Consider the following 14172-nt stretch of genomic DNA (forward strand, 5'->3'; position numbering starts at 1 on the left):
CGTTAGAATCTATCACACCCGATCATCACGTGGTGCTTCGAAACAACGAACCTTCGCAACGGTGCACAGTTAGGGGGAACACTTCTCTTGAAATTTTAGTGAGGGATCATCTTACTTACTACCGTCGTTCTAAGCAAATAAGATGCATAACATGATAAACATCACATGCAATCAAATAGTGACATGATATGGCCAATATCATCTTGCTCCTTTGATCTCCATCTTCGGGGCACCATGATCATCTTTGTCACCAGCATGACACCATGATCTCCATCATTGTGTCTTCATGAAGTTGTCACGCCAACGATTACTTCTACTTCTATGGCTAACGCGCTTAGCAATAAAGTAAAGTAATTTACATGGCGTTATTCAATGACACGCAGGTCATACAAAAAATAAAGACAACTCCTATGGCTCCTGCCGGTTGTCATACTCATCGACATGCAAGTCGTGATCCCTATTACAAGAATATGATCAATCTCATACATCACATATATCATTCATCATATCTTCTGGCCATATCACATCACATAGCACATGCTGCAAAAACAAGTTAGACGTCCTCTAATTGTTGTTGCAAGTTTTTACGTGGCTTGTATAGGTTTCTAGCAAGAACGTTTCTTACCTACGTAAAACCACAACGTGATATGCCAATTTCTATTTACCCTTCATAAGGACCCTTTTCATCGAATCCGTTCCGACTAAAGTGGGAGAGACAGACACCCGCTAGCCACCTTATGCAACTAGTGCATGTCAGTCGGTGGAACCTGTCTCACGTAAGCGTACGTGTAAGGTCGGTCCGGGCCGCTTCATCCCACAATGCCGCCGAAACAAGATAAGACTAGTAGCGGCAAGAAGAATTGGCAACATCAACGCCCACAACTACTTTGTGTTCTACTCGTGCATAGAAACTACGCATAGACCTAGCTCATGATGCCACTGTTGGGGAACGTAGCAGAAATTCAAAATTTTCTACGCATCACCAAGATCAATCTATGGAGTAATCTAGCAACGAGGGGAAGGGGAGTGAATCTACATACCCTTGTAGATCGCGATGCGGAAGCGTTGCAAGAACGCGGATGAGGGAGTCGTACTCGTAGCGATTCAGATCGCGGTTGATTCCGATCTAAGCACCGAAAGTACGGTGCCTCCGTGTTCAACACACGTGCAGCCCGGTGACGTCTCCCACGCCTTGATCCAGCAAGGAGAGAGGGAGAGGTTGGGGAAGACTCCATCCAGCAGCAACACGACGGCGTGGTGGTGATGGAGGAGCGTGGCAATCCCGCAGGGCTTCGCCAAGCACCGCGGGAGAGGAGGAGGAGGGAGAGGGGTAGGGCAGCACCAAAAGGAGACTTTCTCGTGTGTGTATGGCAGCCCAAACCTCAAGTATATATAGAGGGGAAGGGGGCTGCGCCCCCCTTAGGGTTTCCACCCCCAAGAGGAGGCGGCCAGCCCTAGATCCCATCAAGGGGGGCGGCCAAGGGGAGGAGAGGGGGAGGCGCCCCACTAGATGGGCCCTAAGGCCCATCTGGACCTAGGGTTTGCCCCCTCCCACTCTCCCATGCGCCTTGGGCCTTGGTGGGGGGGCGCACCAGCCCACCTGGGGCTGGTCCCCTCCCACACTTGGCCCACGCAGCCTTCTGGGGCTGGTGGCCCCACTTGGTGGACCCCCGGGACCCTCCCGGTGGTCCTGGTACATTACCGATTTCACCCGAAACTTTTCCGGTGACCAAAACAGGACTTCCCATATATAAATCTTTACCTCCGGACCATTCCGGAACTCCTCGTGACGTCCGGGATCTCATCCGGGACTCCGAACAACATTCGGTAACCACGTACATGCTTTCCCTATAACCCTAGCGTCATCGAACCTTAAGCGTGTAGACCCTACGGGTTCGGGAACCATGCAGACATGACCGAGACGTTCTCCGGTCAATAACCAACAGCGGGATCTGGATACCCATGTTGGCTCCCACATGTTCCACGATGATCTCATCGGATGAACCACGATGTCGGGGATTCAATCAATCCCGTATTCAATTCCCTTTGTCTAACGGTATGTTACTTGCCCGAGATTCGATCGTCGGTATCCCTATACCTTGTTCAATCTCGTTACCGGCAAGTATCTTTACTCGTTCCGTAACTCACATCATCCCGTGATCAACTCCTTGGTCACACTGTGCACATTATGATGATGTTCTACCGAGTGGGCCCAGAGATACCTCTCCGTTTACACGGAGTGACAAATCCCAGTCTCGATTCGTGCCAACCCAACAGACACTTTCGGAGATACCCGTAGTGCACCTTTATAGCCACCCAGTTACGTTGTGACGTTTGGTACACCCAAAGCATTCCTACGGTATCCGGGAGTTGCACAATCTCATGGTCTAAGGAAGTGATACTTGACATTAGAAAAGCTCTGAGCAAACGAACTACACGATCTTGTGCTAGGCTTAGGATTGGGTCTTGTCCATCAAATCATTCTCCTAATGATGTGATCCCGTTATCAACGACATCCAATGTCCATGGTCAGGAAACCGTAACCATCTTTTGATCAACGAGCTAGTCTCCTAGAGGCTTACTAGGGACATGGTGTTGTCTATGTATCCACACATGTATCTGAGTTTCCTATCAATACAATTCTAGCATGGATAATAAACGATTATCATGAACAAGGAAATATAATAATAACCTATTTATTATTGCCTCTAGGGCATATTTCCAACAGAGGCGTGGTCCGGGACGGGCCGAGCGCCGGTGGTGCTGGCCAGGACGCACGCTGGCAGCGCCCTACTTCATCTCGTGTCGTCTCGCTGGCCAATGGTGGTGGTCATCTTCTTCGTCAGAGATGGCCGGCCAGAGGCTTGGTGATCGGATCTCGAGATCCATCATCCAGTCCCGGCTGCGAGTTGGGGAGACATGGTTGCCGGTGAAAACCGAGCCGTTGGCAGTCGATGGCGGCGTTCTATGCCGTTACCTTGATGGAGGCATCGTCGTGTAACTACTGTCGACCCACTCGTGCCGCTCTCGGGGAAACCCTAGGATCTGGTATTCCAGATCGGACGATGGCGGCATTGCGGTGTCGTTTCTCTCTTGGGAGCATCGTTTGTGGAGCAGCGCTGGAAGTCAGAGGCAGGAGGTGGAGCGGCTTCGTCTTGCACGGAACTTCGGTGGAGATGTTAAGTCATGCCTGACCGACAGGTGCTACGCTTTGTCATGCCTGGCCGGCAGGTGCTACGCACGACAGATCTTCCAAAGACTTCAAGTTGTGTCGGCTGGTGGTACCTGGCAGCATGGTGCTGAGGTGTATCAGTGGCGACCGTGACGTGCACAGCTGTTTGCGCGCAGGGAGGGGGTGCCGTTGGGCGCCGTGGTGGCGTCGGCGATAGCTAGACCGAGCAAGGTTGATGCATCAGTACAGTTCTGAAGATGGAGCGGTGGCAGTTGGCGGCGGCGGCCTCTGAGAGCACGCCGGACCGGCGAGACCCATGCCCGGCAGAAGTCCTGGATGGGTCCTCAGGTCTTAGATGTTAGGTTTGGCTGCGATGTCTGTTTGGTATTAGGCCTAGGCTATCTGCGCCCCTTCATCAACTGGATAGGTGTAACGACAGTTTGTTGCTTAGACGACGGCTTTAGTCTTACTGTGGTATTACTTTGTAAGGTCTTGTGAGAATAATTAATAAAGTGGCCGTATGCATCGCCCAGATGCAGAGGCCAGGGGTCATCCTTCTTTTCTAAAAAAAATATATGATGACGTACGTGAAACATTAATTTCGTGAAGGCGGACAGTGTATAAGTTCCTGGTTGGTGCCGGTTAGTCTGGTCAACCAGCATGCACTACAAACCCCCTTCACATTTTGGCTTCCGTTCCAACAGCAGCTAATCCTCGCCTAGTTTCAACGATCGGCTTGTCCTCTCAAGGTTAGTTGTGATCTTGCCAACATAGTATTTGTCAATTGATGTCAACATAATATGGCTTCATGCATCGATTGATGCAGAGAACGGGGGTTATCCTCCTTTTTAAAAAAAAAAACAAAAGCTAATTTGCATATTCTTTGAGTTCTCTTGTCGTATTAGTGTCGCCATTCTTAAGCTCCTCAACTCCTCGCTAGTCTCGTAGGTGCCAAACTCCCTGGCAAAAAATGCAGCGGCAAACTTTGCCTGATGTCAAACTCCTTGGGTGCTCCGGCCAGGGAGCAATAACTCAGTTGGGCTAGGAAAGAAGGGCGATTGGATAGGTGAGTTCATAGGATTAATAGTCAAAAGAGCTTGAGGCACAGGTCTGATGTGCCTACACTGCCACAGCTGGTCTTGATAAAACTGTCATCTTGCTTTAGATTCAAGTTATCAGGTCTTGATATCTTGAAGTAGGAGTTATATGGTTAACCGAGAGTTATAGGGTCAAAAATCAACATAAATCATGACAGTATATGCTGATTTTTGATAAACTGAAGATTAATAGAGTTATATGGTTTTATCTTCTGGGTCAAAAGCTTGATTTACGCAGTACATGCTTTCATTCCCAATACATTTCAGGTATTCAACTTTTTCATTAATTGTCAAAACTGCCATCTTGCTTCTGATTCAACTGATCAAGTCTTCGTGCGAATCATGTCTGAATGCATCTCCAAGCAGAAGATTAATACAGAATTACATGGTTTTCTTTTCTGCGTCAAAGGCTTGATTGATGCTCTATATCATTGAATTCCCAATGCATCTCAGGTATTCAGCTCTTCTCCGTAACTGTATATACTTTACCATTCTAAATTTGAGTTACCGTTGGTTAATATATCGCCACTGAAGATGTACAACATGCCCAATTTTTTTACTATAGACAAAAAAGATCCCATATGTGCTGTTTGTAGCCGTTGCACTTGCTCTAATTCTTTTCAGCCAAATTCTTCTTATCACCATTGCAAATTGGTCTGACATGTCATGGTAACTTTGTAATGTATTAGGTTAGGGGGATGTCACTTCAAGTAATTTTCCAATGTTGTCTGTTAAATGGAATAATAGAGAGGTTGCCCTTAAGAAACATACTATTTTCTCCAAATGTAGTTTACTTTTTTTTTTAGAAAAGGAGGATGACCCCCTGGCTCTCCAAATGTAGTTAACTAGCCACTAGTAATATAGATATTGATCAATTTTGTAGATAGGGAGTTTATTACATAGTTTGATTGGGGATGAGCATTGCTCTTGAGTCTAAAAAAAGTACAAGTGGACTTCTTCAAACTTTTTATCATCAATGACATTAACCAATTGATATTGCAGACTCAACAACACAATAATTCTCTGAAGTTCTGAAGTATTTCATTTTTTCCTTTGCATGAAACACTGTGACGGGTGAGGGTGTGTATAAATAGAGTAATACCACCAAGGAAAGATAAAAAATGCTACACGGCTGATGTCATGGAACATCTCAAAACCACAGTTGTTACAGCCACACACCGATGGATATCCGGCAGTGGAGGAGAGAAGTTTTTATTATTAAAAAACATATCATTCATGCAAAGCCAAAGCGACCAAACTAAAGCTTCCGCCCCCACCCGGATTAGGATTCTAAGATTGCGATCCACGCCCCTTAGTCTTAGGCAACAAAAAAACTATCCGACTAAGCCTAAACAGGCCGAATTAACCGGCATCTAAGAGCTCAAGCATACCTATAAGATTGTGATTGTCCTTGCACTTCTGCTTCGGTACCCCCTCCCCCTCCTAAACAGAATGACGGCTCAGATTAGGTCATGCCTCTTCATAATAAAGGGCATGATGGTCATATTTTGTTGTAAACATATACGCTATACACATGGGAGCTGAGCGCCTGAGCCGGCCCATCCAACCTTTTTTTTTTTGATTTTGAATCGGAAAAAATGTAATTGTGACAGTGGCGGGAATCAAACCAACTACCTGTGGTTCATAGTGGAACGCCATAACAAACTAGCCACCTCAGTTCACGAGCATGCATTTTGCCTTTCTTGCTCTTTTCTTATATCCACTTTTCTTTTCCTTCGTTCTTTTTTCTTTTTCTTTTTTCTTTTTTCTCGTTTTTCCAAATGGTTTTCTTCAACTTTTATTTTTTCTTTTTCTTTGTCATTTTCCTTTCTTTTTCTGTTCCTTTTTCTCTTGCAATGTGCAAATTTTTTCGATTTTGTTTTTTTTAAGAAATGAAAGAAGTTTTTTTCAATTTGTGAACAATTTTTAAAATTTCGCGAACTTTTTCCAAAATCGAGAACTTTTCTTCAAATTTGTAAAAAATATATTGATGAACTTTGTTTCAAAATCAATGAACTTTTTTCAAAATGGATTATTTTTTTCAAAACCGATGAACCTTTTTCTCAAAATTGATGAACTTTTTCAAAATGAATGCATTTTTTTAAAGTTGATGAACTTTATTTTCAAAGTTGATGGACTTTTTCCGAAATCGATAAATTTTTTCCAAAATTGCTGAACTTTTCAAATCCTTGAGCTTTTTTCCAAAATCCATGAAAATTTTCTCAATTCATGGTATTTTTCAATTTGTGAACATTTTGCATATCCACGAATATTTTTTCAAATCCATAAACTTTTCCAAAAAGATGAACCTTTTTGAAAGTCAACTGTCAAAGGTCAAACATGTCTAGGTCAACCATGAAGAACGTTTCTTTGGATGAACCAGGAAGAAGCAATCGGGCGTATGCTCTTGACGAGCGACAGCTGATCGCTCGTGTAGTTGGGCCGGCCCATGAAAGGTGGTGTGCGAGCGTTGTGTCTGCTAACTAGCGCATCAAGCGCTGACTACACGAGCGCGCTTAGACACGCGCGCGTGGCCGCAAGCTGCTGCCGGTTGGCGAGACGTCTCGTGAGCATGACGTGTACGTGAGGGAGCCTAGTGCTTTAGCTTTTCGGTTATCCCGTTTCCTACCGAATTGACCGATTTGAATTTAGTCATTTAAAGTAAAAACCGAGTTTTGCTGTACCAGCGGAAAAAACAAAAACTTGGTATTTTCAGTTTTGGTATCAGTTTGTCGTTCGGTTTCTTTGCCCATCCTTATAGGAGTAAAAAATAGTTTTCAAATATTGTTTTCAATTTTAAAAAATGTTCTCATTTTAAAAAAAATTACAAATTTGAAGGATGTTTGTGTTTCAGAAAAACATGACAATTATTTTAAAGTACATGGTTTGCAATTTGTGTTCAAATTTTTTGTCAATTGTTGGGAATAGGTTAACAATTTATAAATAAGTGTTCAAGTTTGGAAAAATTTCGTACACAATTCAAAATTCCAAAAATTGTTGGTTTTTCAGAAAAATGGTTAGGACATAAGAAATGTTCATGTTGATTGGTATTGATGGAAATTACTAATAACAGAAACAATCAAATTAGCAAAACTATATGCTCACGGATGCACCCGTCTGACTAGTCTGTCACGCTCCTCTCAACTAGTGTCTTTTTTTACTATGGATAAATGAGCACAACTTCTTGCAGCAACCTGACCGGACATATGAGGCATTCATAACAGGTTTGAGCAACGTCCGACACTGGCACGCTGCGACACGGCCGGCCATTTGTCAGGCCTTTTCATCAGGAAACTCCAGAAAATGCAAAAATTGTCAAAAATTCAAACAACTTAGCATAATGCTTTGAGTTGGTCACAAAACCTGGTGGAAAAATTGCGGGTCCACTCGGTGTCCATATGTTTGGTGTCTGAATTCGTTCAAATTATGCGTGGAGTACTAGAATGGGCATGCCCAGTTGCTGGCAAAATTTGAGTAAATTTTATGGATGATCGCAACTACCTCATGTACAATGGAGGATTTCGGTTTAGGCAAAAGAGTATGTCCCATATCACTTTTTTCACATACATAAAATAAACAAAAAAATCCACACACTAGAATCATCATGGCATGCATCTATGCCAAGTTTCATCGTCTTTTGATATTCTATCCAATTTCTACTATTTACCCCGTGAAAACCCTAAAATACTGGCCGGACATGACGCAATGCGCGTTCGGTGTCCAAATTCGTTCAATTTTTGTGTGGAGTACTAGAATGAGCATGTCCAGCTTCTAGAAAAATTTGGGTAAATTTTATGAGTGTCCAAAACTACATTATGTACAACGGAGGGGTTTCGGTTTAGGCAAAAGAGTCTGCCTCCTAGCACTTTTTTGCACATACATCAAATAAAACACAAAATTTTGTCCACACACTACAATCATGATGGCAAGCATCCATGCCAAGTTTCATCAACTTTTGACACTTTATGCATTTTCTACGGGTTTCCCGGTGAAAACCCCTAAAATACTGGTCGGACATGACACAACGTGCGTTCGGTATCTGAATTTGTTCAAAATTTGCATGGAGTACTAGTATGCGCATGCACAGCTGCTCGAAAAATTCAGGTAAATTTTATGAATGTCCACAGGTACATCATGTACAACAAAAGTGGTTTCGGTTTAGACGGAGGAGTCCATCCCATAGCACTTTTATTTCACATACATCAAATGAACCTAATTTTTTTTCCACACACTAGAATCATCGTGGCAAGCATCCATGCCTAGTTTGATCAACTTTTGACATTTTATGCATTTTCTATGTTTTGTCTCGATGAAAAACCCTGAAAAACTGGCCGGGCATGGCGCAACATGCGTTCGGTGTCTGAATTCGTTCAAATTTTGCGGAGTACTATAATGGGCATTCCCAGCTGCTAGAAAAACTTGGTTAAATTTTATAAATACCCCTAACTACATCATGTGCAACGAAGGTGTTTCGTTTAGGCGGAAGAGTCCGTCCCATATCACTTTTTCACATACATCCATGAAACCTATTTTTTTCCACACACTAGAATCATCATGGCATGCATCCATGCCAAGTTTCATCGACTTTTGACATTTTAAGCAAAAAAATCTAAATCACTGGCCGAACGTGACGCAACGTGCGTTCGTTGTCCGAATTCGTTCAAATTTTGCATGGAGTACTAGAATGGGATTGCCTTGATGCTGGAAAATTTTGGGTAAATTTTATGAATGTCCACAACTACATCATGTACAATGGAGGGGTTTCAGTTTAGGGGGAAGAGTCCGTCCCATATCACTTTTTCCCACACACATCAAATGAACCAAAAAAATTTCCACACATTAGAATCATCATGGCATGCATCTATGTCAAGTTTCATCGACCTTTGATATTGTATGCATTTTCTACTTTTTTCGAGTGAAAAAACCATAATATACTGGCCGAACGTGACGCAACGTGTGTTCAGTGTCTGAATTCCTTCAAAATTTGCGTGAAGTACAAGAATGGTCATGCCCATCTGCCTGGAAAAGTTAGTTAAACTTTTTGAATGTCCACAAGTACATCATGTACAACAGAGGAGTTTTCGTTAAGACAGAAGAGTCCGTCGCATGCCACTTTTTTCCACATACATCAAATGGACCCAAATGCGTTATGTTTATTTGGCGCATGTCAAAAAACAACATGCTCTCAAACAGAGCCTTATGGCCTACACGGGGACCTTACGTTGAACACGGTGTTTTTCTCTTGGACATTCTTGAAATGGCACTAACTTTTTTCAGTAGGTGGGTATGCCCATGATAGGCACCATGTGAGGTTTTGAAGGAAAAAAAGTATTTTGAAATTGTAATTTGAATAGATAGTTAAAACTGTTGTATTAAGTTTTTATCATATCAACTAAATACAAAGGGGATTTTTTTTAAACAGTCAATGTTTTTTCATAACATTTAATCAATATTTGAAGGGAAAAATATAATCAAGACAATTACGTTAAACTATTATTTCGATATTCCAAAAAATATTTCAATTTTGTGAACAAGTTTCAAAAAGAAAAATAAAGTATAAAAAGGAGAAAAATGAATTAAGGAAAAAAGAGAAGAAAAAAGAAAAAATATAAAGGAAAAAAAAGCTTAGGTCTTGGCCGAACAAGGAGAATTCTAAAAAAGTTCACAAGTTTGGAAAATATTCGCAAATTTAGAAATAATTTCGGATTTGAAAAAATGTACAAATTTTTGAAAAGTTCACAAACCCAAAAGAAAATTCGTGAAAAATAAAAGTGAAGAAGGGAAAAATTAAAACGAAAATGAGCAAAGAAAGAGAAAAAAACCAGGCAAAAACCGTGCATAAAAAACCCAAAAGAAAATCGTCCAGAAAAATCATTCAGAACTAGAACCGAGAATGTAGACAACAAGAAGGAAAAGAAGTGAAAGTATGCACAACAAGTTATCTATCCGAGGTGGTTACTCTGGTTGAAAATAACCTGATAGTGCTGAGTCCAATTAACAATTGGCGTGATATTTTTTGACGCTAAAGAAAAGGAAGAAAAAATGTAAGTGGGCGATGCCCTCTATCCTGCCATCATCCCATCAAGCTTGTCAATAATCGATGAAAGGTGTGGATTATTCTTCTTATATATGCCACTATGTGCCTATACAGAAAGCATGTCAGATTGGGAGTATTGACTTGATCTACAAAATTTCTTGTCACTAAGCACCGGTTTCTTCTGCAATACCGATAAACAAAAAACAATTTGGTCATAATCTTGCTGCAAACTTCAAATAAGACAGGTTAAGACAACTCTAACCGATCTCCTAAAATTTAGTGGAGTAAAATTTTACTCTACTAACGATGGCCGCACCTGACCGATCTCCTAAAAAGTTAGTGGAGTAAAACTAAAATTGTCTCGATTTTGTGTCCTAGCCGCACCAACTTCAAACACTACACGATACATATCTTAAAAACATTCAAATTGAAACATGCATAGCATAACGGTCACCTTGGAACCTTGGTGCTTGCTTCGGTCACCTCCACAACCTCCTCCTTGGCCACCTGCTCCTCGGCCTCGTCGTCCTCCATATCTTGGGTGGCCGAATGATCCCAAAACGAGTCGTAGTCGAGCTCCAGTCCAATGACGGCCGAGGACTCCAACGATGCGAGGAATTCAGCCCTGTTCATCTCCGCACTACAATATCAAAGCAAACACAATCAACAACCATTAACGATCACCAACAATCACTATCGAATACTGACACGACGCGAGGTTTTTATTTTTACCTTGTTGGCATTTCATCGAGCACCTGGTGGCCGCAATTCTTGTTGCCGGTTGCGGCCTCGCATGGGAGCAGTCGCTGTAGGGCCCACCGGAGGTGCAGCACTAGTCGTCGGCCTAGGACAAGGCGCCGCTTTGGCCTTTTTCATCTTCTTATTCTCGGCCGCCTCCGCGAGCGCCGTCGTGGGCTTTCGACGCCGTTTGCCTCCGATAGGTGCGACGGGAGGGCGGCGTGCCATCGCCTCCCCGGACACCATTGGAGCGGTTGGAGGAGCTTGAACGCGTGGGTGGGTCTTCTTCATACCCAAACTCTTCTTCTTCTTCGTCGTCGGCGGCGCGTGGGTGGTTTTCAGCGGCGAAAGGTCGGCGGGGGTGAGGGAAGGGGCCGGGCTATCCATTCCGGTTGGCCCAGCGGTCATCGATGGCGGCTGCGTCGGCGAGAGACAGTGCTGCGCGGAAGGCGCCGATTTTACTCGGTCGCGGCGGGATGGAGTAAATTTAGGGAAATTTTGAGAGAAATAGGAAGGTGGAGTTTTACTCCACTAAGCCGGATAAGGGATCGGCTATGTGTGTCGTAAGGGAGTAAACCAGAAATATTACTCCCTTATGGCCTTTTAGGGGATCGGTTTGAGTTGTCCTTAGAGCTGATCCGAAGTTTAACTCTGCTTGAGTGAGGATTATCTAGTACCATTGCTCTTAACATCGAAATGATATTGCGGTCCTTCATTTTTATTTTATTTTACTTGATGACCTTGTCAATTACTTTCTCTGATTCAAAATATAAGGCATTCTTGAGTACAATTTTGTTGCCAAAATATAACAAATTCTAGGTACTATGGACCAGATTCTCTTGTCATAATCGACAGAACTAGCAATCATGTCCTCTTTCTCTCCCACATCAAAATAATATGCACATACACAACGGAAATGTTCATTAAAATTACCGTGTTTGCACATGCAGAATGTAAATGCTCATTGGAACCGCAACAAGGGTTCACTATTATAAGATGTTTGGCATATTTTAATATAAACTATATATGGACTAAAATGAGTGAACACACTAAAATATGTATACATCCGATTCAGAAAAAAGTTAAAACATCTTATAATAGTGAATGGTGGGAGAGTTGCTTTGTATACTCTCTCTTATTTAGTACTCCCTCCATCTGGAATTAATTGTCGGAGAAATGAATGTATCTAGACGTATTTTAATTCCAACGTACATACATTTTTATCCATTTCTGCGACAAGGGGGCGGGACAGAGTGCAAATCTTTGAATCATTCGCCCTCATCACATACTCTGATGCTTTTGTGGCGAAAACAGGAGGCGCCCCAATTTGTTAATCATAAGAAGCACGTATCTGGAGCAGAGACATTCATACCGCTCGTCCAATACGTCACTAGACTTAAACCAATTATGCACATCGTCACTCCTGTTGGTGAGATGAGGGGAAGGACACATCAGGTGGTGACAGAAGAAGGCAAGCGCCTCATGGCTTCACTCATCAGAACTCTGCACGATTTCCACAGAGCTGGCAAGTGCCCCGAGAGATTTTGCGCATCGGACATTGCCGTGACATCTACTGGCAGAGTGAAACACACAAATACAAGCTTGCTACGAGGGAAGACCGATGAGCTGGTACTCAGAAACTACGAGGATGCCTGCGACATTTTTGAGAAGACAGTGTTCGACGGGTATGATTCAGCTCTTATCCCTGAAGACATTAAGCATTTGTTGCAGCTGATGACATCTCCTGGTGCAATCTGTGCGGAGTATGTCATAAGCACGCATACTTCTCTTGTCCCTCTTAGTAATAGGTACCAGTTCTATCTTGATATGTGCGACCATATCACATCTGTGCTGGATGGCAATCCTGAACAAAATGACATCCTTAGTTCTGTGCCCTATGGTGACAAGTGGGTAGAAAAGTTGGAAGCCAATCTTCTGCTGGAGGAGTCGTTCCACCGCAGCGGACCATACGACACCGAAGGATCAGCCATGGCCTTTCTGAAGTTCTACAGGGACACACTTATGTGTCGAATGGAAAGTTTATGAAGCCTTTGAAGAGCTTTCCAGGGGTGAAACCGTTGGAGTACACAAAAGATGATTTTGAAAGTGTCTTGTTGGTTACTTATCCCATATGCCTACCGAGAATGCAAGAAGAGCTTGAAAAGCATGAGCAGCTGAGGGATTTGAATCTTCACAACCTGACCTACATTTGATGCCTCTTCACTACATGAGACGCAGTTTATAACTAGTACTGTACTGTGGCCTGTGATGTTGTACCGTGGTCATCCTTGAAGGAACTTGGATAGTTCTTATGTTTTCCTTCTTTTTGACCTAGCTAAGACGAGGAACCATGTGGTTCTGTTTAAGAATCAGTGATCTGCTGTATATATCTCAGTCTTCAGTATCTTGTTGTATACAGATTATGAACATTGTTGCATACTGAATAGTATGTTGTATACTGAATAATACGTTGTTGTATACTGAAGATTCTTTTTAGATAGTCTGTGGGTAATTCGTTGCATATGAAAGATATAGTTCAACTACTGTTTCTAGTTGTGTGCCAATTATACTCTTACATGGAAGAAACTAATACTGTGTGGTATTTGGTCAACTACTATTGTAGCCTTTCTTTTTTTCACTGGAGTTAAATAACCAATCCATGAAGCACGAGCATAAGGTGTTGTGATATGTTTTCAAATTTGGTAAGAAAAACGCCCACCTTTAAACTATACCTCTATAACAAGGGCCTATTGCTTCTGGCGGTACGTCATTAAAATTGCCCCCAAAGTTACAAAATATTACCCACTAATGCCACCTCTAATTAACAAAAAACGGGGAGCAACTAGTTGACGACCGCTCCTTCGGGAGGCTCAAAACGATCAGCGCCACTTGGCGCGCTCTCAGCCGCCTGCCACGTGTCGCGCTCTGGGCGCTCCCTCCGGATTTTGTTTTTATTTTTATTTTTCTGCACGCGTTTTCAGCTTTTTAAACGGTTTTTTCTCTCTTTTTTGGCGTTTTAGTTTTCCACCGGTCTTCCGTAGCTTTTGCACAAAAAACGAAAACAATTTTTTTTGCGCGAAAAAGCGCGTTTTATTATTTTCTTCTTCCGCGAGAGGCACGACCGTGCC

The 14172-nt window shown here is 42.8% G+C and overlaps 1 protein-coding gene across 4 annotated transcripts; it reads left to right on the top strand.

Annotated features, from left to right (window-relative positions):
• The first annotated feature begins 3833 nt into the window (after positions 1 to 3833).
• On the top strand, positions 3834 to 13589 carry LOC123166270 (uncharacterized). Of its 4 annotated transcripts, none has more exons than XM_044584047.1 (3): positions 3834 to 3921; positions 4537 to 4722; positions 12359 to 13589. In XM_044584047.1, exon 3 carries the CDS (start codon positions 12452 to 12454, stop codon positions 13088 to 13090), a length of 639 nt encoding a protein of 212 aa, XP_044439982.1. In that variant the 5' UTR covers positions 3834 to 3921; positions 4537 to 4722; positions 12359 to 12451; the 3' UTR covers positions 13091 to 13589. The 4 variants fall into 4 exon arrangements, with proteins under 4 accessions (XP_044439982.1, XP_044439997.1, XP_044440004.1 ...); XM_044584062.1 differs by having other exon boundaries at positions 3855 to 3921; positions 4636 to 4722; XM_044584069.1 differs by lacking the exon at positions 3834 to 3921 and adding an exon at positions 4097 to 4238 and having other exon boundaries at positions 4636 to 4722.
• The last annotated feature ends 583 nt before the right edge of the window (positions 13590 to 14172 follow it).

Source organism: Triticum aestivum, chromosome 1D, assembly GCF_018294505.1.
Source record: "Triticum aestivum cultivar Chinese Spring chromosome 1D, IWGSC CS RefSeq v2.1, whole genome shotgun sequence".
NCBI classification, from domain to species: Eukaryota; Viridiplantae; Streptophyta; class Magnoliopsida; order Poales; family Poaceae; genus Triticum; species Triticum aestivum.